At 50.8% G+C, this 25,024-nt stretch overlaps 2 protein-coding genes and 1 non-coding gene across 4 annotated transcripts in view; 1 reads left to right on the top strand and 2 right to left on the bottom strand.

Moving 5' to 3' along the window:
- The window catches only part of LOC149429160 (armadillo-like helical domain containing protein 1), a 38,731-nt gene extending 21,762 nt beyond the window's left edge, over window positions 1–16,969 (bottom strand). For both annotated transcript variants that reach the window (XM_089666664.1, XM_089666665.1), the window contains exons 1-6: window positions 16,873–16,969; window positions 14,600–14,824; window positions 10,758–10,826; window positions 5,281–5,447; window positions 4,495–4,691; window positions 3,207–3,291 (exon numbers count right to left, since the gene is read on the bottom strand). In XM_089666664.1, coding sequence (XP_089522790.1) covers window positions 3,207–3,291; window positions 4,495–4,691; window positions 5,281–5,447; window positions 10,758–10,826; window positions 14,600–14,805 — 724 coding nt within the window. In that variant the 5' untranslated portion in view covers window positions 14,806–14,824; window positions 16,873–16,969. The remainder of the gene's footprint in view (window positions 1–3,206; window positions 3,292–4,494; window positions 4,692–5,280; window positions 5,448–10,757; window positions 10,827–14,599; window positions 14,825–16,872) is intronic.
- LOC149429161 (U5 spliceosomal RNA) lies at window positions 1,507–1,621 on the bottom strand. The gene has a single exon (XR_016310591.1). It is a non-coding gene; the product is annotated as a U5 spliceosomal RNA (small nuclear RNA).
- A 136-nt stretch (window positions 16,970–17,105) lies between the features above and the next one.
- On the top strand, window positions 17,106–24,670 carry LOC149429159 (transmembrane protein 53-A-like). The gene is made up of 3 exons (XM_089666666.1): window positions 17,106–17,217; window positions 19,909–20,012; window positions 21,461–24,670. The coding sequence occupies exons 1-3, from the start codon at window positions 17,163–17,165 to the stop codon at window positions 22,154–22,156; spliced, it is 855 nt and encodes a 284-aa protein (XP_089522792.1). The 5' UTR covers window positions 17,106–17,162; the 3' UTR covers window positions 22,157–24,670.
- The last annotated feature ends 354 nt before the right edge of the window (window positions 24,671–25,024 follow it).

The raw sequence follows: 25,024 nt of genomic DNA, 5'->3' as shown, positions 1-25,024 counted from the left end.
ACCCACCAACATAACAGACCCCCCTCCACACCCACCACCATACCGCACCCACCACCATACCACACCCACCACCATACAACATCCCCTTCCACACTGCACTCACCTACATACCACACCCACCTCCATACCGCACCCACCTCCATACCGCGCCCACCTCCATACCGCGCCCACCACCATACCGCGCCCACCTCCATACCGCGCCCACCTCCATACCGCGCCCACCTCCATACCGCGCCCACCTCCATACCGCACCCCCTCCACACCACCCCCAGCACTACACCCACCTCCATATTGCACCCACCTCCATACCACACCCACCACCATACAACATCCCCTTCCACACCGCACCCACCAACATAACACCCCCCCTCCACACCACACCCACCACCATACCGCACCCACCATACAACATCCCCCTCTGTACTGCACCCACCACCATACCGCACCCCCTCCACACCACTCCCACCTCTACACCACACCCACCTCCATACCACACCCACCATCATACAACATCCCCCTCCACACAGCACCCACCAACATACCGCACCCACCACTGTACCGTACCCACCTCCATACCACACCCACTACCATACAACATCCCCCTCCCCTACGTAAAAAACCCACCACCATACTGCACCTCCCTCCACACTGCACCCAACATAACACACCCCCCTCCACTCCAATCTCACCTCTACACCACACTCACCTACATACCGCACCCACCTCCATACCGAACCCACCTTCATACTGCACCGCTCTCCACACCTCACGCCCCTCCACACCGCACCTTGAATGTGCAGGAGTGATGTCATCCCTTGCCAACCAATGAAGATGGCACACAGGGGAAGAGGCCGGTGCTGATGAGGGGCCGTTAGATGAGTTTAACCCCTTTAATGGAAACATGACATATGAACACAACATGGGCTGTCACTGCTGACTTCCTTCTGGAAATGCTGGTTGCCTGGCTGTCATTCTGTCCACCATCGTCCTGGGATTGGGCCCCCAGAACACACCAAACCCGGCTCCATGTCCCCCTCTTCACCCCCCCCCCCCCCCCCAGGATCAGGGGACCTCTCAAATGAATGTATTCTTCTCAGGAAACATTACTAGTCATTGACCCCATGCAGATATCGTGTTGCAGGAAGGAGCGTTCTCGCTTGCGATTCTGAAGGTTTGATTTACATGTTTCTGCATATTGTCCATTCACTGCGATAGGCTGCCCTGCGTGTCACCCAAAGATCCCGCTACTTTCTGGGCAACAAGCTTTGTGTGTTTTGTGACGCGATTCTGACGTGTAACAATCACACAGCATTGGGGGCCCCATTGTATACCATAGAAACATACATCTCTTATTGCAATTTCATAATCCTTCATGTAAATGGAGACTTCCTGATATTCTCACCGACTGATCTGTTACAATGTATCTATCCTCCTGTGATATCAATAACTATCACTATCATGTATATAATAATCTAAGTAACATCTCTATCATTGACCAGGAAGGTTAGCCCGGATCTCTCCGAGCCTCAAAAAATTAGAGTAAACTCATAATTGTTCCTCTCCACGGAAATCTTTAGTAAAAGGCGAAAGATTTATTCGATCTGAAGAGAAACCAGAGTATACCGACCTCTGCGACCAGCCCGACCCCGACTCTGCCCGACCTCTGCTCAGCTCATGGAGAGCTCACTCCGCCATCATTCCTATTACTACTTCTCTCCTCTCAGCGGCGCTCTATCGATCCCTCACCTCCTAATACTTCTATAAACGTCACACAATGAACTGTATTATATAATTCTAGGTGAGCACAACACACGGGACGGGCGGCAATGCATCATCGGTATGTAAATAGCAACAGTCAGCGCTCCGCCCCCTTCTGGGTGCCGTCCATAGCTCCGTACATGGAGGGGGTGGGGCTCAAATGTGGGGGCGGAGTGTTCACTTTATACAAAGCTGCACACACAAACTGCAAACTGAGTTCAGAGGTCCCAGGACAGCACTGTGTGTTTGATCCTTCCCAGCAGACAACATTGTGGGACTACAAGTGTCAGCATTCCCAGAGCAGCAATTGGACATTCAGACTTCAATAGACAGAATACTGAGCAACATTGTATAATGCAGAGTCCACCTCCCTCCATACCACGCCCACCACCACACCCACCTCCACACTGCACCACCAACATACCACACCCCCCTTCCACACCCCCACCACCACACACCCCTCCACACCGCACCCACCTCAACACCGTGCCACCACCACACTCCCCTCCACACCGAACCCACCTCCCTCCATACCACACCCCCTCCACACATCACCCACCTGCACATCGCACCACCTCCACCACACCACACCCACCTCCCTCCATACCGCACTCACCTCAACACCGCGCCACCACCACACTCACCTTCACACCGAACCTACCTCCATACCACACCCACCTCCCTCCACACATCACCCACCTGCACATCGCACCACCTCCACCACACCTACCTCCCTCCATACCGCACTCACCTCAACACCACACCACCAACATACCACACCCCCACCACCACACTCACCTTCACACCAAACCCACCTCCACACCACCAACATACCACCCCCCCTCCACCAACATACCACACCCCCTCCGCACCACCAACATACCACACCCTCCCACCTCCACACCACACCCCCCTCTACACCGCACTAACATACCACCCCCACACTGCACCACCAACATACCACACCCCCCTTCCACACCACCTCCATACTGCACCACCAACATACCACATACCCCTCCACACCACACCCCCACCTCCACACCACCCCCACCTCTACACTTCGCCCACCAACATACCACACACCCCCTCCACACCACACCCACCAACATACCACACCCCCACCTCTACACTTCACGCACCAACATACCACACACCCCCTCCACACCACACTCACCTCCATACAACACCCACCACACCGCACCCCCCCCCCTCCATACTCTACCTCCATAGCGCACCCAACTCTATACCGCAGACATCAATATACCACACAAACCTCCATAACTCACCTCTCCCCCATAGCGCACCCACCACACACCCCTCTATACCGTGCTCACCAACATGCCACACTGCCACACCCACCTCCTTGCACACCACACCCACCTCCACACAGCACGCACCACCACACCACACCCACCTCCATACCGCACCCACCACCACACTGCACCCACCTTCATACTGCACCTCCAGATGCATGGACTGCAGCACTGCCAGCAACGGCTCAGTTATAGACGGGTGAGCTGTCTGCACAATTCCCTGCAGGAGAACACAGACATCCTGGTTACACATATTCCTCCCTCCTGCCGGGCAGGACATCTGGATTTCACTGTGTAGGCACATAATCACTTACCTGCTCCACATTAAATAGCCAGTAATACAAACAAATCATCAACCAATCACAGTGCTCATTAGATACTCCTTGTGTACATTCCTATCCTGTATGTTATATGTACATCAATGGTAATCTGCAGAGGCAGCAGGGAGATTAGATTGGCGGGAGATTAGATTGGCGGGTGGGAGGGGGATATTTATTTAGCCAAAAAGGTTTAATTCACACTTATCTTATATATTTACATTATCTATGACTTCTATCACATGGTCAGTGATTGTGGGAGGGGCAAAGATCCAGACTACTGCGAGGAAATCTCCATTGTGGGGGGGGCAGAGACACAAACTACTGCGGGGAAATCTCCACATTGTGGGAGGGGGGGGGGGGGGGGGACGACACAAACTACTGCAGGGAAATCTCCATTGTGGGAGGGGCAGAGACACAAACTACTGCGGGGAAATCTCCATTGTGGGAGGTGCAGAGACACAAACTACTGCAAGGAAATCTCCATTTTGGGAGGGGCAGAGATACAGACTACTGCGGGGAAATCTCCACATTGTGGGAGGGGCAGAGACACAAACTACTGCGGGGAAATCTCCCCATTGTGGGAGGGGCAGAGACACAGACTACTGCGGGGAAACCTCCACATTGTGGGAGGGGCAGAGACACAAACTACTGCGGGGAAATCTCCCCATTGTGGGAGGGGCAGAGACACAAACTACTGCGGGGAAATCTCACCATTGTGGGAGGGGCAGAGACACAGACTACTGCGGGGAAATCTCCCCATTGTGGGAGGGGCAGAGACACAGACTACTGCGGGGAAATCTCCCCATTGTGGGAGGTGCAGAGACACAGACAACTGCGGGGAAACCTCCCCATTGTGGGAGGTGCAGAGACACAGACAACTGCGGGGAAACCTCCCCATTGTGGGAGGGGCAGAGATACAAACTACTGCGGGGAAATCTCCCCATTGTGGGAGGGGCAGAGATACAAACTACTGCAGGGAAATCTCCCCATTGTGGGAGGGGCAGAGATACAAACTACTACTAGTGAGGCCAAACCTTGGACCTATGACAACACAGAGGTTTTTTTTTTGAGAAATGGAGGAAGCCCCGTGTAATGTCACTTACCTGCACAGTGCGCAGTGTTTGCAGGGTCAGGTGTTGGGCTTTGGGGGAGTTGCAGGCCAGGAGGGCGATCAGCCCCTTATACACTTGTGTCTGGTACTTGGGGTTCCCGTGAGCCAGGAGCTCCAGCAGCACTTGGGCCTGTTCCTGAGTCTCTTCTAACTTAGACTTGGCCAGACATTCAGCAACAGAACGAACTCCTGTGAGGGTGAAGCATGCAGTGACTTCATAACGCACTCCTGTGTGGGCGAAGCATGCAGTGACTTCATACATTACATAGAGATAAAAGAGCTGAGCTTTCAATGGGCTGCATTTTCTTCCTCTAATTTGAACTATAACAATTTCTTGTTTTGGTGGTTCATCCTCGTATTGGTGATTTGTGACAATGTACATGCGCAGACATCTACCAATTTATTTGTGATGCCTGTAGACAATCTACTTTACATTTACCAAAACTATGTACCCCGAGATCCTGCCTGAAGAAATGATCCCATTCATACAGGGCCACCATCAGAAATCATGGGGGTCCTGTACAACCTACCTACCTTCACAGCATGTACCTTCCTCTCTTCCACTGACAGGGATGGGAGGTGGAAACAGAAGAGTACTCTGAGCTCGGCCCAAGCCACTCTGTCGACCCGGTAGAGCTTGGGCCGGGTACAAGAGTACTGCCTGTACCCTCCTGCATAAATGAAAAATCTAAAGGAGGTTGTACAATCAGATTGCATTGTGTGTGACCAGCATTATGCACAGATCTTCACAGACACTGTGTCACTCCCCGGTACTCACCGTAGCTCTCACAGATCAGCTCTTTGTATGTTCGTCCGGATCGGCCCAGGATCTGCAGAATTTTCAGAGCCTCTATCTTGTTTTGATCATTTATCTGTTTCAATCCCAAAATCTCCAGCAGCGTCAGGATGCCTCCAACCTCCACAAACTCCACCTTATAACGACCACTGCTCGGCACAGAAAATAAGACACAAATGAGATAAAAGACAGGGTGGCTATTATATGCCCTTCAGAGGAAATGAGATACTAGCAGGATGGGCAAGATATGTACCCCAAAAGGAAATGAGATATAATCAGGGTGGCCAAGATATGTCCTTCAAAGGAAATGAGATACATATAGGTTGGCCAAGATACAGCCCTAAGAGGAAATTATATAAGTAGGGTAACCAATATATATTTCTCGGAGGGAAATGAAGACCAGGCAGGATGGTCATTATATGGCCCCCAGAGGAAATGAGAAATAGGCAGAATGGCCGAGATGAGTCCCTCAGAGGAAATGAGATACATAAAGGCTGGCCAAGATACAGCTCTAGGAGGAAATAAAATATATGTAGGGTAGCCAATATATGTCTGCTCAGAGGAAATGAGGACCAAGCAGGTTGGCCAAGATATGTCCCTCAAAGGAAATGAGATACATATAGGTTGGCCAAGATATGTCCCTCAGAGGAAATGAGACACATAAAGGTTGGCCAAGATAGAGCTCTAGGAGGAGATAAGATATAGGTAGGGTGGCCAAAACATGTCCCCTCAGAGGAAATGAGGACCAGGCAGATTGGTCAAGATATGCCCCTCAGAGGAAATGAGATACATATAGGTTGGCCAAGATATGTCCCTCAGAGGAAATTAGATACATATAGGTTGGCCAAGATACAGCTCTAAGAGGAAATAGGATATAAGTAGCGTAGTCAATATATGTTCCTCAGAGGGAAATGAAGATTAGACAGGATGGTCATTATATGGCCCCCAGAGGAAAGGAGAAATAGGCAGAATTGCCAAGATGAGTCCCTCAGAGGAAATGAGATACATAAAGGTTGGCTAAGATACAGCTCTAGGAAGAAATAACCACCAGGCAGGTTGGCCACGATATGCCCCTCATAGGAAATGAGATACATAAGGTTGGCCAAGATACAGTCCTAAGAGAAAATGAGATGCATATAGTCTGGCCAAGATACAGCCCTAAGAGGAAATAAGATATAAGTTGGTTGGCCAAGATATACTCCTCAGAGGAAATGAAGACCGGGCATTATGGTCAATATATGGCCCCCGCAGGAAATGAGACACAGGCAGGATGGCCAAGATACAGCCCTTAGAGGAAAGAAGATATAAGCAGGGTGGCCAAGCTATTTCCCTCAAAAGAAATGAGATACATATAGGTTGACCAAGATACAGCTCTAAGAGGAAATAAGACATATGTAAGGTAGCCAATATATATTCCTCGGAGGGAAATTAAAATCAGGCAGGATGGCCATTATATGGCCCCCAGAGGAAATTAGAAATAGGCAGAATGGCCAAGATGAGTCCCTCAGAGGAAATGAGATACATAAAGGTTGGCCAAGAAGCAGCTCTAGGAGGAAATAAGATATAGGTAGGGTGGCCAAGATACATACCCTCAGAGGAAATAAAGACCAGGCAGGTTAGCCAAGATATGCCCCTTAGAGGAAATGAGATGCATATAGGTTGGCCAAGACATGTCCCTCAGAGGAAATGAGATACATAAAAGTTGGCCAAGATACAGCCCTAAGAGGAAATGAGATACATATAGGTTAGCCAAGATACAGCCCTAAGAGGAAATAAGATATAAGTAGAGTGGCCAAGATATATTCCTCGAGGCAAATGAAGATTGAGCACTAGGGTCAATATATGGCCCCCAGAGGAAATGAGACACAGGCAGGATGGCAAAGATACAGCCCTTAGAGGAAAAAAGAAATAAGCAGGGTGCCCAAGATATGTCCCTCAGAGGAAATGAGAACCAGGAAAGATGGCCAATAAATGGACTACAGGCAAGATGGCCTAAATATGTTCCTCAGAGGAATGAGATACATAAAATTTGGCCATGATACAGCTCCAAGATGAAATGAGATATACATAGGGTGACCAAAATATGTCCCTGAGAGTAAATGAGATAGAGGCAGGACAGCCAATAAATGGCCCTCAGAAGAGATGAGATACAGGCAAGATGGACAAGATAGCTACGATATGGCTATCAGGGGAAATTAGATAAAGAGCAGGATGGAAAAGATACAAGGTGGCATAAAAAAGTTTTAAGACTAGTTTTGTAACACGCCAACAGATGGCAGTACAGGACTGCACACACAGTCACAGGGAGCACCGTCCTTCATAGGTCAGTATGCCAAAAGACACTGTCCTGTGTACATCGGGATCTGTGCAACTGGTGCTATTCTGACCACGTGCGTTACCATGTCTGCTATTTCATCATTTCATTTGAGTGGTACCAGTGTGGAAGAACATCACTGGAAGACAATGACAGATCAGGAAGACCTTCAACAAGCTTGAAAATGACTTCTTCCCGAAGGTGGAGATCCAGCTCAAAGTTTGCCGTTTTGACAATATTGTGGAGATCCAGTGATTTGCCCGGTTTCACGCAAAATTTCATGTTTGCTCTTTGTTGTAACTTGCTGTCCATGATGAAATAGCAGACGTGGTATCGCACATGGTCAGAATAGCAACAGTTGCACAGCTCCCGTTGTACACAGGACAATGTCTTTTGGTAGGATGGCCAATACATGGCTCTAAGAGGAAATGAGACATGGGCAGGATGGCCAATACATGACCCTAAGAGGAAATGAGACATGGGCAGGATGGCCAATACATGACCCTAAGAGGAAATGAGACATGGGCAGGATGGCCAATACATGACCCTAAGAGGAAATGAGACATGGGCAGGATAACCAATACATGGCCCTCAGAGGAAATGAGACATGGGCAGGATGGCCAATACATGACCCTAAGAGGAAATGAGACATGGGAAGGATGGCCAATACATGGTCCTCAGAGGAAATGAGATATGGGCAAGATGGCCAATACATGGCCCTCAGAGGAAAAGAGATATGGGCAGGATGGCCAATACAGTTGTGTTCAAAATAATATCAGTCAGACATCACTAACCGGATCAATCACTGTTTTTGGTGGAAATGATATTTCTACATGGCAAATAATTTCCTAGCAGGTGTAGTAGAGTAATAGAAATCCAACAGACCCAACAGTCATGACATGCATGCTGCTGATTCTGTGTCATTGAATCACTCATTGAAAGGGGCGTGTTCAAAATAATAGCAGTGTGGAGTTCTATTAGTGAGGTCATTCATTCTTTGAAAAACAGGTGGCAATTATTGCCCTTATTTAAGGAAGGAAGGCAGCAAATGTTGGACATGCTGGTTACAGTGCATTTCTCTCTGAAATTCTGAGGAAAATGGGTCGTTCCAGACATTGTTCAGAAGAACAGCGTACCTTGATTAAAAAGTTGATTGGAGGGGAAAACATATAAAGAAGTGCAGAAAATGATCGGCTGCTCAGCTAAAATGATCGCAAATGCTTTAAAATGGAAACCAAAACCTGAAAGACGTGAAAGAAAGTAAAAAACTCCCATTGGAATGGATAGAAGAATAGCCAACATGGCGGGGACTCAGCCAACAATCAGCTCCAGGAAGATGAAAGAAGGTGTGACGTTCCCTGTGAGGACTCAGCCAACAATCAGCTCCAGGAAGATGAAAGAAGGTTTGACGTTCCCTGTGAGGACTCAGCCAACAATCAGCTCCAGGAAGATGAAAGAAGGTGTGACGTTCCCTCTGAGGACTGTTACAATTAGAAGACGCCGATGTGAAGCAAAGCTATCTGCAAGAAGTCCCCGCAAAGTCCCACTGTTGGAAAAAAGACGTGTGCTGAAGAGGTTACAATCTGCCAAAGAGCACATTGACCGGCCTAAAGAGAAATGGCGCAACATTTTGTGGACTGATGAAAGTAAGATTGTTCTTTTTGGGTCTAGTGGGCGGAGACAGTTTGTCAGACGACCCCCAAACACTGAATTCAAGCCACAGTACACTGTGAAGACCGTGAAGCATGGTGGTGCAAGCATCATGATATGGGGATGTTTCTCATACTACGGTGTTGGGCCTATTTATCGCATACCAGGGATCATGGATCAGTTTGAATCCATCAGAATACTTGAAGAGGTCATGCTGCCTTATACTGAAGAGGAAATGCCCTTGAAATGGGTGTTCCAACAAGACAACGACCCCAAACACACCAGTAAACGTGCAACATCTTGGTTCCAGACCAACAAGATGGACGTTATGGAGTGGCCAGCCCAATCCCCGGATCTTCATCCAATAGAAAACTTGTGGGGTGACATCAAAAATGCCGTTTCTGAGGCAAAACCAAGAAATAGAGAAGAACTGTGGAATGTGGTCCAATCATCCTGGGCTGGAATACCTGATCACAGGGGCCAGAAGTTGGGGGACTCCATGCAACACAGATGTACAGCAGTTCTCAGAAACAGTGCGACTACAACCAAATATTCATGAAGTCATTCAAAGGAAAGCAAAATCTTCAAACATTTCTCAGTTTATATAGTGAATGTTTGAGTTTGTAAAGAAGAATACAAACACGGCCATTTTTTTGAACCGTCTAATATTCACTTTTCTTCAATTTTTTTAGAGGAACAACACAAATTTGATGTATTTTTCTTCATGTTGTGATTTGGAATAGAATGTGTCGTGTTCCCAATGCATTTGTGTGGATGGAAATAAAAGCTATTAGAAGGATTTTCAGCTTTATTCAGTTTTTTCAACACATGGCTATTATTTTGAACACAACTGTACGTGGCTCTCAGAGGAATAGAGATATGGGCAGGATGGCCAAGATACAGCCTTCAGGAGCCTAGCAGTGAGGACCAGAGACACATGGACACCTATGTGAAGCAGACACAACACATTCAGTGGCTGGTCAGATCAGTGCACTTGTCATGTGATTCAGTCGCACCGTATTGTCGGCAATTGAAGCGGTCATATCGGTGCGATTCTGACTTGTTTGGGACCAAACTGATTTTGAAAGTATTGCATGCACTACTTTTTGCAAGTTCAGGTGCAACTTGCATAGCCATCTTTGCAAAGATGTCTTGCAAATCTCATGTGAATTCGTACTGACATCCGACTTTAAAATCGTGCAACTTCAAGTGAAGTCGCACGATTTCAAAGTCGGATTGGTGCGACCGAAGTCTCATAGCCAAAGCCAATGTATACTCTGTGTTGGTTTCACATAACTGTCACAATTGAATGAGGAAGCGATCCATGGTAGCCCCGAAATGTTGTACTTTGAACTTTACCCAGAATACAAGAGAAATAAGTGATGCCCCGCCCCCCTGTGCTACATTGGAACACTCCGGGTATATCTGATACAATGACTGAACTCAGCACACTGGAAACAACATAACATACTGGACACATCACAGGGACACTTACCTGCCGGCGGATGAGAGGAAAATGGAGATAGATTGCAAAATTTCCTTCAGACACGTCCCGAACATATATCTGAGTATAGGCTGAGGAGAATCACCATATACCGAGAACAGATACCGAGAATGACTCCCGGCATCCAGGACAGAAGTGGGACTGTGCAGACTCCATACATACAGAATAAGAGGAGCTGTGATGAACGTGGCGTCAGACCCCCAGCCCTTCTCCCCAACTCGTGACCGAAGGACCAGCCAATCTAAAACCGCGCTGTCACGTGCGTAACAATGCCCCTCTCAGCTGCTCCCTGAACAAAGATTTTCCAGCTCACTGGACCACAATCAATGTGCCAACAGCCTGAGAGCGATTGTTACTGGGTCAGGTTAATTACTCAATTAACCCTTCACACTGCCACCACCACCTTTTTATACGGAGAAAGAGGAAACTCACCAATCTTAGCAATAACACTATGATATTAACCACCTCCCACCCACCATATAGTCCAATGACGGGCGCAAGGCGGTTCTCTCGTTCTGGGAGGACGTCATATGACGTCCTCTCATTCTAACCGCGCATGCGCTGCTCAGGGAACGCGCAGCGATCGGCGGTGCGCTGTGTCCCTCGGACACAGTGGATCACCGGAAAGAACCGAAGATGTCGGCTCGGTCATGTGATCAGCTGTGTCCAATCACAGCTGATCACATGTAAACAGGGAAATGCCGGTTATCAGCATTTCTCTCCTCTCGAGCTGTCACGCTGACAGAGGAGAGGAGCGGAGAGCCGGTAATCGGCTTTCCGCGGAGGAGACATGTACACTGATCATCAGGGCACTGATGATCAGTGTAGCCCCAGCAGTGCCACCTGTCAGTGTCCATCAGTGCCTTGTGTCAGTGCCCATCAGTGCCACATCAATGCCACATATCAGTGCCTACCAGTGCACATCAATGCCACATATCAGTGCCCATCTGAGCTGCCTTTCAGTGTCACACATCAGTGCCAGTCAGTGCCACCTATCAGTGTCAGTCAGTGATACCTATCAGTGCCAGTCAGTGCCGCCTAACAGTGCCAGTCAGTGTAGCCTAACAGTGCCAGTCAGTGCTGCCTATCAGTGCCATATATTAGTGTCATGTATCAGTGCTGCCTTTCAGTGCCCATCAGTGATGCCTGTCAATGCCCATCAGTGCCACCTACCAGTGCCTCCTCATCAGTGCCCATTAGTGCCACCTATCAGTGTCCATCAGTGCCACCTATCAGTGCCCATCACTACAGCCTCATTAGCGCACATCAGTGAAGGAGAAAGATCACTTATTTACAAAATGTTATAACAAAAACTAAGAAAAAACTTTTTTTTTTTCAAAATTTTCAGTGGTTTTTGGTTTGTTTAGGAAAAAATAAAAACCCCAGAGGTGATTAAATACCACCAAAATAAAGCTCTATCTGTTACAAAAAAATTATAAAAATGTCATATGGGTACAGTGTTGCATGACCGCGCAATTGTCATTCAAAGAGTGCCAGCGCTGAAAGCTGGAAATTGGCCTGGGCAGGAAGGGGGTATAAGTGCCCTGTAGGCGAGGGGTTAATATAAGAGTCTGTATACACACTGTCACCGCAGGCAGATGTATCCAGAGGTTTTAAAACACACAGTAGCGCTCTTCAGAGACAGGGATTCTTAGTTTGCATTAAAGAGCTTTAGAAACAGTTCAACACTTTTCAGACAATAGGATCTATTACCAAAAAGGTCAAAATGGTGCAATAAAAATATTTACAGAAAAAGATGTAGCCAATATATATATATATATATATATATATATATATACAGAGAGCAATACCACAACAGAGAGATAACAGTAAGACATTTAGAGAGGTAGAGTACTTGCCCCCAGCCTTGGTTTAAGCCAGTGTTTCTCAACTCCAGTCCTCATGGACCCCCAACAGGTCATGTTTTCAGGATTTCCATTATTTTGCACAGGTGATTTGATCAGTTTCACTGCCTTAGTAATTATCACAGCTGTTTCATCTGAGGGAAATCCTGAAAACATGACCTTTTGGGGGTCCATGAGGACTGGAGTTGAGAAACACTGGTTTAAGCAGATCAAGGTCCCGAACAAAAGGGTCCCGTTCTCCCAAGTAGGTTCCTGATGTTAAAAAGGGAGAATTCTTCAACTTCTCTCTCTCAGGGCTGACAGCCTATTCTCTAGTCCACCAGCAGGGTGTCTCCTTAAAGCAGAGAACCAATTGCCTCATTTGGGGAGGGTGTTTAGGCGGGGAACTCTGCTATGACCAAATCCCTCACACGTTTATACCATGGTCAATAATCTTCCATAGGTACATGCAGCATCCTATCCACTAGTAGGATAATATGCAGAATCATCTGCTGACCGTCTAGATATCAGATATGCCATATCTACCTGTGACGGTTAAAGAGATATCGCTTTCTGCTCTCGGGTAGACGTAATCTAGGGGTGTAAGATATCAGGCGACTCGCATTAAACTGAGATATCCGAATATATGCTTTGTTCGATGGTATGTATTCCCTATTTTAAGTTATGAAAAGTGTTTTTTAAATGGGATGTATGTTTTACGGCTATTCTGGAATGTGTTTCATGTCCAGTGAAGGACAGGTTTATAGCTTTACGATCACCTCAGATCGAGAAGCTAACAGACACCCGGGCACCAGCTTTTTGGGATTACAACCATGAAGTGTATCCAGATGTGCCTGATGCACTTGTGAACCCAGCATACACACAGACCACATTTCTGAGGGAGGGGGATTGGAGGGAGAGAGAATGATATAAGATGGGGAATCTTGAGCAAGATGGATGACCGCGTCCATATCTGTGTGCACAATTGCTACAATACCGAGAATGACATTCGGCATCCGGGACAGGAGAAGTGGGACTGTGCAGAGTCCATACATACAGAATAAGAGTAGATACCGAGAATGACACCCGGCATCCAGGACAGGAGAAGTGGGACTGTGCAGAGTCCATACATACAGAATAAGGACAGATACCGAGAATGACACCCGGCATCCAGGACAGGAGAAGTGGGACTGTGCAGAGTCCATACATACAGAATAAGGACAGATACCGAGAATGACACCCGGCATCCAGGACAGGAGAAGTGGGACTGTGCGGAGTCCATACATACAGAATGGGGACAGATACCGAGAATGACACCCGGCATCCGGGACAGGAGAAGTGGGACTGTGCAGAGTCCATACATACAGAATGGGGACAGATACCGAGAATGACACCCGGCATCCAGGACAGGAGAAGTGGGACTGTGCAGAGTCCATACATACAGAATAAGAGTAGATACCGAGAATGACACCCGGCATCCAGGACAGGAGAAGTGGGACTGTGCAGAGTCCATACATACAGAATAGGGACAGATACCGAGAATGACACCCGGCATCCAGGACAGGAGAAGCGGGACTGTGCAGAGTCCATACATACAGAATAAGAGTAGATACCGAGAATGACACCCGGCATCCAGGACAGGAGAAGTGGGACTGTGCAGAGTCCATACATACAGAATAAGGACAGATACCGAGAATGACACCCGGCATCCAGGACAGGAGAAGTGGGACTGTGCAGAGTCCATACATACAGAATGGGGACAGATACCGAGAATGACACCCGGCATCCGGGACAGGAGAAGTGGGACTGTGCAGAGTCCATACATACAGAATAAGGGGAGATACCGAGAATGACACCCGGCATCCGGGACAGGAGAAGTGGGACTGTGCAGAGTCCATACATACAGAATAAGGGGAGATACCGAGAATGACACCCGGCATCCAGGACAGGAGAAGTGGGACTGTGCAGAGTCTTGGAATGTTGGGATACGAGAGTCTCAGCCATGTGGTGATCCGGGCCAGGAACAGGCTGCCCCCCTGGGTAAACTCCTCCTCCAGTTCCGGCGCGTTCTTCCCCTGATTGGAGGTGATGAAGTTGTTGAGAATTCGGCAGCGGGTGACCTTACCGCCATTGTCCCAGTCCTTGAAGAACTCCATGAGGTGGCTGATGGCCTCCTGCTCCTTCACAGAGATCATGATGGCGGCTCGGAGTGATCTGGAGGAGACACAAAATTTGATGACATCATCTCATCGCACAAACTAAACCCTGCAATTGTCACACACACTCCAGGACAGATCAGATCTATGGATTGCAGGTTCATCGATGGAGGTCCCTCATTGGGAGTACAGCCCCGGCAATGGCTGCCGAAGACCAGGACAGACCCAAGGAGCCAGACAATAACACCGCCCACATCCAGGGGGAGATCCAGGGACCTGTCCACTCCGCCATTACTGGGGAGGGGGGCGGGTCCAATAATGGGGGGGTGACTTGAACTCAATAATAGTAATATAATAATCAAATGGGAGGTCAGAGGTCACCTGGAATTTGTGTCTGTGTGATGGGGGTTGTCAGAGGTCATCAAAAGACACCTGGAATCTGAGAGGTTATCTGGAATGGGGGGTCACCTGGAGTTGCTCCCCTTGCCAGCTCCTCTCTTCTCACACCTGGGAAGGGTGGGATTGGGGGGCTTCAGGCTCTCTTCTCCCACACACAGGGAAGGGGGACCACACTCTTCTCCCACACGCGGGGGGGAGGGGGGACCACACTCTTCTCCCACACGCGGGGGGGAGGGGGATCACACTCTTCTCCCACACGCGGGGGGAGAGGGGACCACACTCTTCTCCCACACGCGGGGGGAGGGGGGACCACACTCTTCTCCCACACGCGGGGGGAGGGGGGACCACACTCTTCTCCCACACGCGGGGGGAGGGGGGACCACACTCTTCTCCCACACGCGGGGGGAGGGGGGACCACACTCTTCTCCCACACGCGGGGGGGAGGGGGGACCACACTCTTCTCCCACACGCGGGGGGGGGAGGGGGGACCACACTCTTCTCCCACACGCGGGGGGGGAGGGGGGACCACACTCTTCTCCCACACGCGGGGGGGGGGAGGGGGGACCACACTCTTCTCCCACACGCGGGGGGGGGAGGGGGGACCACACTCTTCTCCCACACGCGGGGGGGGAGGGGGGACCACACTCTTCTCCCACACGCGGGGGGGGAGGGGGGACCACACTCTTCTCCCACACGCGGGGGGGGAGGGGGGACCACACTCTTCTCCCACACGCGGGGGGGGAGGGGGGACCACACTCTTCTCCCACACGTGGGGGGACCACACTCTTCTCCCACACGCGGGGGGGGAGGGGGGACCACACTCTTCTCCCACACGCGGGGGGGGAGGGGGGACCACACTCTTCTCCCACACGCGGGGGGGGAGGGGGGACCACACTCTTCTCCCACACGCGGGGGGGGAGGGGGGACCACACTCTTCTCCCACACGCGGGGGGGGAGGGGGGACCACACTCTTCTCCCACACGCGGGGGGGGAGGGGGGACCACACTCTTCTCCCACACGCGGGGGGAGGGGGGACCACACTCTTCTCCCACACGCGGGGGGAGGGGGGACCACACTCTTCTCCCACACGCGGGGGGGAGGGGGGACCACACTCTTCTCCCACACGCGGGGGGGAGGGGGGACCACACTCTTCTCCCACACGCGGGGGGGAGGGGGGACCACACTCTTCTCCCACGCGGGGGGGGGGAGGGGGGACCACACTCTTCTCCCACACGCGGGGGGGGGGGAGGGGGGACCACACTCTTCTCCCACACGCGGGGGGGGGGAGGGGGGACCACACTCTTCTCCCACACGCGGGGGGGGGGGGAGGGGGGACCACACTCTTCTCCCACACGCGGGGGGGAGGGGGGACCACACTCTTCTCTCACACACAGGGGGCCCACACTCCTCTTCGACACACTGGGGGCCCTACACTCTTCTCTGACACATGGGGGTCAGACACACAAGAGGGCCCACACTCCTCTTCGACACACGGGGGCCCCTCGCTCTTCTCTCTCACACACAAGGGGGCCCCACACTCTTCTCCCTCAAACAGGGGGGCCCGCACTCTCCTCTCACACACTGGTTGCCCCGAGCTCTAATCTCACACACTGGGGGCCCCGCGCTCTAATCTCACACACTGGGGGCCCCGCGCTCTTCTCTCACGGGGGGGGGGGCACCACAGTCTCATCACCCCAAAATATTCACCTGAACCCCGGGTCACTTTTTGTCGCCGAGAAACATCACCAGCCAATGAGATTTCCGGGCTGGGAGCCGGCAGCCAATGAAATCCCCAAGTCGAAACCATCCAGCCAATGAAGTACGCCGGTGGGGGCGGGAAATGGCGTGCTAGGGTGAAGCCGCGGTCACGTTGCTAGGAGACGGTATCCAGGGACTCAGAGGGCAGTGCGGATCAGGTGATCGGATCTTGGGCCGCTGATTGGCGGAGAGTCGGAGGGGAAGTCGGCGGTCGGTCCCGGGGCAGAGTAGAGGGTGCTATGGGGGACACCGACCTAGACTACAGCATCCTCTTCCCGGAGCCCGGCCTGTCAGGTGAGACCCCCGGAATGTGTGACGTCACTGCTACCCGGTACACGGACAGTGGGGAGATCAGACTACAGGGACGTAGCGGACTGACAGTGACCCCGGGGAAGGATCCTACCTCACTTCCTGTCCGGGAGACACAACAGGAAGTCAGAGGAGAAGGGGAGGGTACTGGTGTTACCATGGGAGGGTTAGTACTCACTTCCGGTATTGGCTGGGATCTGATCGGGGATCATTGTGTGTAATGGCTGGGATCTGATCGGGGATCATTGTGTGTAATGGCTGGGATCTGATCGGGGATCATTGTGTGTAATGGCTGGGATCTGATCATTGTGTGTATTGGCTGGGATCTGATCGGGGATCATTGTGTGTAATGGCTGGGATCTGATCGGGGATCATTGTGTGTAATGGCTGGGATGTGATCATTGTGTGTAATGGCTGGGATGTGATCAGAGGATCATTGTGTGTAATGGCTGGGATGTGATCATTGTGTGTAATGGCTGGGATGTGATCATTGTGTGTAATGGCTGGGATGTGATCATTGTGTGTAATGGCTGGGATGTGATCATTGTGTGTAATGGCTGGGATGTGATCATTGTGTGTAATGGCTGGGATCTGATCGGGGATCATTGTGTGTAATGGCTGGGATCTGATCGGGGATCATTGTGTGTAATGGCTGGGATCTGATCGGGGATCATTGTGTGTAATGGCTGGGATCTGATCGGGGATCATTGTGTGTAATGGCTGGGATCTGATCGGGGATCATTGTGTGTAATGGTTGGGATGTGATCGGAGGATCAATGTGTGTAATGGCTGGGATCTGATCGGAGGATCATTGTGTGTAATGGCTGGGATGTGATCGGGGATCATTGTGTGTAATGGCTGGGATGTGATCATTGTGTGTAATGGCTGGGATCTGATCATTGTGTGTAATGGCTGGGATCTGATCGGGGATCATTGTGTGTAATGGCTGGGATATCTATCAGCAGCTCAGACAGTACAGAGTCTCTCTAACCACTTAGATGGTTGAATTGTGATTGGTTGGTTGGGCTGTGAGCTCTCTGATTGGATCCCCTGTGCACCCCCTATAGTGGGAGCAGATAAAGGCATGTAGGGGGGTATCAGTTGCTATGGTAACACTTCATCCTGGCTTGATGTATTTCCATTTGCCAAATGCCCAGGATTGGCTGGCTGGTATTTGTAGTCCTCCTTGTTGGGTGTCTGACTGTTTTCTATGTCTGCACTATGGGGGGCCCACAGGATGTCAGGGGGTGGAGCTATGGTTTGGGTCCTTCAGGGGTCTTTTACAGTATGAGGTCTATTAATAAAATATTTGTTGGATGAATGTCACAATCATTTGTGCAGGGTACAGGGTGCATGGTGTGGGGTGCAGGGAGTGGGGTGCAGGGCGTTCGATGTGGGGTGTGGGGTGCAGGGTGTACGATGTGGGGTGCAGGGAGTAGGGTGCATGGTGCAGGGTGTGGAGTGTAGGGTGTAGGATGCATGGTGTCGGGCGTAGTGTACAGGGTGTAGGGCCCAGTGTGTAGGGTGAAGGGAGTAGAGCACAGGTATAGGGTGTATGATGCATGGTGTCGGGCGTAGGGTGCAGGGCGCAAGGTGAAGGGTGTAGGGTGTAGGATTCAGGGTGTAGTGAAGTGCACAGGGTGTAGGGTGCATGGTGTAGGGCGCAGGGTGAAGGATGCAGGGTGAAGGATGCAGGGTGTAGGGTGAAGGATGCAGGGTGTAGGGTGTAGGATGAAGGATGCAGGGTGTAGGGCGCAGGGTGAAGGATGCAGGGTGTAGGGCGCAGGGTGTAGGATGAAGGATGCAGGGTGTAGGGTGAAGGATGCAGGGTGTAGGGCGCAGGGTGTAGGATGAAGGATGCAGGGTGTAGGGCGCAGGGTGTAGGATGAAGGGTGTAGGGCGCAGGGTGTAGGATGAAGGATGCAGGGTGTAGGGCGCAGGGTGTAGGGTGAAGGATGCAGGGTGTAGGGTGTATGAATTCTCCCCATATTTTCTGTAATAGATTATTTTCTGGGATCATCACCTCCATCTAGTGGCCACAACACAGTTTTCTGAAATCCCTCAGTCAGAACTTATACCACATATTGGCTACTAGAGGGCGCTCACAATCCCAGGAATGACTGTATTACAGAAACACGGGGAATGTGCGCACCTTGCATGACATTCTTCCATCGAATGCTTTATAAATAGACCCCGGAATGTAGGGAGCTGAGTACTTCTACACATGGATCACTGCTAGAGAACACCCCATCACACCACAACGCAGACCTCAGATCAGTCCATCTCCACGCACCGCTTGTCCCCGCACCGCTTGTCCCCCGCACGCTTGCCCCCCGCACCGCTTGCCCCCCGCACCGCTTGTCCCCCGCACCGCTTGTCCCCGCACCGCTTGTCCCCCGCACCGCTGTCCCCCGCACCGCTTGTCCCCCGCACCGCTTGCCCCCCGCACCGCTTGCCCTCCGCACCGCTTGCCCTCCGCACCGCTTGCCCTCCGCACCGCTTGTCCCCCGCACCGCTTGTCCCCCGCACCGCTGTCCCCCGCACCGCTTGTCCCCCGCACCGCTTGTCCCCCGCACCGCTTGTCCCCCGCACCGCTTGTCCCCGCACCGCTTGCCCCCGCACCGACGCTCAGCCACAATGTATATCCTTCAGTATGTATATCCTTGTCTCTGGCAGATTCTCGGTGGGACCAGCAGAGGGAGCCGGTGGTGATTCTTCTCGGCTGGGCAGGCTGCAAGGAGAAGCATCTGGCTAAATACAGCCACTTCTACCGCCAGCAGGTGAGTGCCCCCCCCCCAGACCAGTAAGGAGGGGGAGGTAAAAGAGGCAGCTGCCTTGGGCCCATATGAACAGACCCCACCAGGGAAGGCACCCACAATGCATTGTGGGAGGGAGGGAGGGAGGAGATGGCGATGTTATGAATGGAGTGTGTATACACTGTCAGCCTGTAGATGGCGCTGTTATGAATGGAGTGTGTATACACTGTCAGCCTGTAGATGGCGATGTTGTGAATGGAGTCACACTGTCACCCTGTAGATGGCGCTGTTATGAATGGAGTGTATATACACTGTCAGCCTGTAGATGGCGATGTTGTGAATGGAGTGTATATACACTGTCAGCCTGTAGATGGCGATGTTGTGAATGGAGTGTATATACACTGTCAGCCTTTAGATGGCGATGTTGTGAATGGAGTGTATATACACCGTCAGCCTGTAGATGGCGCTGTTATGAATGGAGTGTATATACACTGTCACCCTGTAGATGGCGATGTTATGAATGGAGTGTGTATACAGTGTCACCCTGTAGATGGCGATGTTGTGAATGGAGTGTATATACACTGTCACCCTGTAGATGGCGATGTTGTGAATGGAGTGTATATACACTGTCAGTGTATATATATATGGAGTGTATATACACTGTCACCCTGTAGATGGCGCTGTTATGAATGGAGTGTATATACACTGTCACCCTGTAGATGACGATGTTGTGAATGGAGTGTATATACACTGTCAGCCTGTAGATGGCGATGTTGTGAATGGAGTGTGTATACACTGTCACCCTGTAGATGGCGCTGTTATGAATGGAGTGTATATACACTGTCACCCTGTAGATGGCGCTGTTATGAATGGAGTGTGTATACAGTGTCACCCTGTAGATGGCGATGTTGTGAATGGAGTGTGTATACAGTGTCACCCTGTAGATGGCGATATTGTGAATGGAGTGTATATACACTGTCACCCTGTAGATGGCGCTGTTGTGAATAGAGTGTATATACACTGTCACCCTGTAGATGGCGCTGTTATGAATGGAGTGTGTATACACTGTCACCCTGTAGATGGCGATGTTGTGAATGGAGTGTATATACACTGTCACCCTGTAGATGGCGATGTTATGAATGGAGTGTATATACACTGTCACCCTGTAGATGGCGCTGTTATGAATGGAGTGTATATACACTGTCAGCCTGTAGATGGCGATGTTGTGAATGGAGTGTATATACACTGTCACCCTGTAGATGGCGATATTGTGAATGGAGTGTATATACACTGTCACCCTGTAGATGGCGCTGTTATGAATGGAGTGTGTATACACGGTCACCCTGTAGATGGCGATATTGTGAATGGAGTGTATATACACTGTCACCCTGTAGATGGCGATGTTGTGAATGGAGTGTGTATACACTCAGCCTGTGGATGGCGCTGTTGTGACTCCGCCTCTCTCCTTGCAGGGCTGCATCGTCATTAGTCACACGGCAGCATGGAGGACGGTGTTCTTCGCGGAGTCGTTCGGCCTGCGTCACCTGCGGGAGGAAGCGAAGAAGCTGCTCGATCTTCTCTTCGATTATGAGGTGGAGGTGAACCCCGTCTTGTTTCACGTCTTCAGCAATGGCGGCTTCATGCTGTACCGCTACATCACCGAGCTGCTGCACTCCGACGCCAAGATGAGGGCGCTGCAGGTGGTCGGAGCCGCCTTCGACAGCGCGCCAGGGAACCGCAACGTCTACGGCTCAGTGCAGGCGCTCAACACCATCCTCAGACCCCGCATCGGCCGGCCCCTGCGGTACCTGGTCCTGGCCGCGTTCGCCATCATGGTGTTCGTCCTCCGCATCGTCCTTTATCCGATGACCCGCTTCCTGCACGAGAACCACTACGACGCCATGAAGAGAGACCCCTCCCTCTGGCCGCAGCTCTACCTCTACTCCCGTGCCGACCGCATCATCTCCTACCGAGACGTGGAGACCGTGGTGACCGCCCGCCGCCAGCGCCGCCTGCCCACCGACAGCGTGGACTTCCAGAAGTCGGAACACGTCAGCCATTACCGCCGCTATCCCGAGAGGTACTCCAGCGCCTGCGTCACCTTCCTGACGGACTGCATCAACAGGGCGGCCAAGTCTTCCTTCCTGAGTGACCACCCCATGTTTTAGGAAAGAGGAAGATTCTGCGGTGTCACCCGGCCCCAGCCGTCTGATTGGTGGCCTCTGTTCTATGCACAAGACCCTTCCTTCCTTTGACTCCGCCCCATGTTTTTCCTTTTACAGGCGGAGCAGTTTTTGGGCTTATTTCTATGCCAAAGAACAATCCCCTCCCACTTCCCCACCCCCAGGGCGTGGCTCACTCCCACTAAAAGTTGGGCTGTGGGAATATTACTGTAAAACAAAACTTTATAGACAACCAGAACAGCAGATTAAAGTCTCAGTGATGTCCTCTGCTGGTCTTTGGTGGGAGGGGCCAGTAGACTCCTGTAAACATCACAGCACCTGACCTGCAGAGTTATATGAAAGAACACATCCTTGACATCCCTTTAGACGGGCATGCTTCCCCTGCTGTCCAGTAGGTGCTGCAGACTTTTGCTGTGCACTCTGCTGAGCAGTTGCTTGATTACACTCAGAGTGATCAGCAGATTGCACATCTAATGTCCGAAGCACACAGTGGCCAGCATGGGAGAGCATGCCTGTCTGAAAGGCTGTCAGGGATGTGTTTTTTCATACAATATGCAGGGAATAAAATGAATGTGACAGTGAAAGTCAGTAGCAGGCTGAACTGTCGGTAATAGTCGGATCTCATGTCTGCCACCTTGTAAGATATATATATATACAATATATGTCATACATGGAGGCACGAGATCAGACTGTTATCAACAAGACAGCCGCTATTGGCCTTTCCTGCCAACGTTTATTTCATACCCTGATCGTTATATGAAAGAACACATCCCTGACATCCCTTTAGAGGGTCATGCTCCTCCCTGCTGGTCACTGGGTGCTGCAGACTTTAGCTGTGCACTCTGCTGAGCAGTTGCTTGATTATACATCATCTTCTAGTCTTTGTTGGGAGGGGCTAGTAGACTTCTGTAAACATCACAGCTCCTTACCGCCAGCGTTATATGAAAGAACACATCCCTGTAGACATGCATGCTTCCCCTGCTGGCCTCTAGGTGCTGCAGACTTTAGCCGTGCAATCTGCCGTTCAGTTGCTTGATTACACTCAGAGTGATCAGCAGATTGCACATCTAATGTCTGAAGCACACAGTGACCAGCATGGGAGAGCATGCATGTCTAAAAGTTTGCCAGGGATGTGTTTTTTCATACAATATGCAGGGAATAAAATTAATGTGGCAGTGAAAGCCAATAGCAGGAAGAATTGTCGGTAATAGCCTGATCTCATGTCTGCTGCCCTGTAAGAGATATATGGTACATATAGGGGACACTACTCCGTATATACAATATATATCATGCATGGCAGCACAAGATCAGACTGTTATCAACAAGTCAGCCCGCTATTGGCCTTGCAACATTTATCTCACTTTTCCTGATCATTATATGAAAGAACACATCCCTGACATCCCTTTAGAGCATCATGCCCCCCCCCCTTCCCCCCTATTTGTCACTGGGTACTGCAGACTATGCAATCTTCTAGTCTTTGGTGGGAGGGGCTGGTAGACATCTGTAAACATTACAGCACCAATGTTATATGAAAGAACACATCCCTGACATCCTTTTAGACATGCATGCTCCCCCTGCTGGTTATTGGATGGTCTGTTGATCAGCAGATTGCACAGCTACAGTACGCGGTGGCAAGCAGGGGGGACATGCACATGTAAAGGGATGCCAGGATGTGTTCTTTCCTATAGTGCTCATGAAATTAAATGAATGTTGGCGGGGAAAGTCAGTAGCAGGCTGAATGATCTGTAATGGTCGGATCTCATGTCTGTCACCTTGTATGAGATCCAGGGGGCCCAATGCAGAATATACAATGCATGTCATACACGGCGGCAGACACGAGATTGGTCCATTACCGACAGCCAGCTGTGACATCTCCTTTCCTGCTGACCCCTCATGCTGATCTATACATAAAACGGGTATCATTGATCTCCTACAATCCCCGGGAGGGGGGGGGGGGGCGCAGTCCCGGGATCAGGGATTGGGGGCTGGCAGGATTATGTATGTAGTAGTGGGGGGGTCTATGGATAAAAATCTGTCTTCAGCATTCACACAACAAACGATCGGTATTCTTCTATCATCGTCAGCTCCACCTAGTGGCCATAAAGCTGTAGAACAAATGAAAAAAAATGACGACCACTAGATGGCGCTGCCGATGATAGGAGATAATCCGATGACAGAGAATATGGGGATCGGGGTGTGAACGCTGAAAACACCTGCATGTCAGATTTTATATACAGGGTCCCCCGGGGGCCCGGTACATACACTGAGAGATAAGACACGGCAAATGTTTTATACATAGCCCCGCCCCCTTTGGTGTCACGCCCCGCCCCCCACGTGGTGGTATTTTGGTTATAGATCGGATTGGATACGATGTGTTACTTTGTATCATTCTCGGTGTTCCCGAATCTCATCGATTCCAATCCTCCATCACAGATCCAGAATCACACAACGAAGTGCCTTATTGTACCCTCACCCCGGGGGATGGGGGGCGGGGGAGGGGAGGAGGGAGGGGGGAGGAGTTTACATGACAACCACAAAAGGCCACAGTGTTGGGAATCGCATATCGACATGCAACCCGGCTGGACTGGCGTGTTGGGTGTGGGGGGGGCGCCGCACTGTAGATAGCTCTGATGAATGGAGGGGTGCCCCCGAAACGCACAGCTCGCCGGTCCAGCCGGGTTGCGTGTCGATTCGCGATGATTCCCAACGCTGCGGCATCTTGTGGTTTTCATGCGATTTTATTCTCTACTTTTGTATCCGTTTGTTTGGCATCTCTTTGTATGAACAATAAATCGATGGTATTGCGCCAGGCGTTCGCTTCTTCATGTCTGTTCTTTTTATATACGTCAGAGC

This window comes from Staurois parvus, unplaced genomic scaffold (genome assembly GCF_062004578.1).
Source record: "Staurois parvus isolate SC_StPar_1 unplaced genomic scaffold, SC_StPar_1.0 ptg002764l, whole genome shotgun sequence".
Lineage (NCBI taxonomy): Eukaryota > Metazoa > Chordata > Amphibia > Anura > Ranidae > Staurois > Staurois parvus.
Note: the sequence above shows the minus strand (reverse complement) of the source record. Positions and strands in the feature narration are given on the sequence as shown.

Bases quoted from the DNA above. Each gene is read 5' to 3' on its own strand.
- LOC149429159 (XM_089666666.1), top strand. From the start codon at position 17,163: ATGGGGGACACCGACCTAGACTACAGCATCCTCTTCCCGGAGCCCGGC. The intron at 17,218-19,908 runs GTGAGACCCCCG...TGTCTCTGGCAG, and splicing joins CCCGGAGCCCGGCCTGTCAG to ATTCTCGGTGGGACCAGCAG. The intron at 20,013-21,460 runs GTGAGTGCCCCC...CTCTCCTTGCAG, and splicing joins GCCACTTCTACCGCCAGCAG to GGCTGCATCGTCATTAGTCA.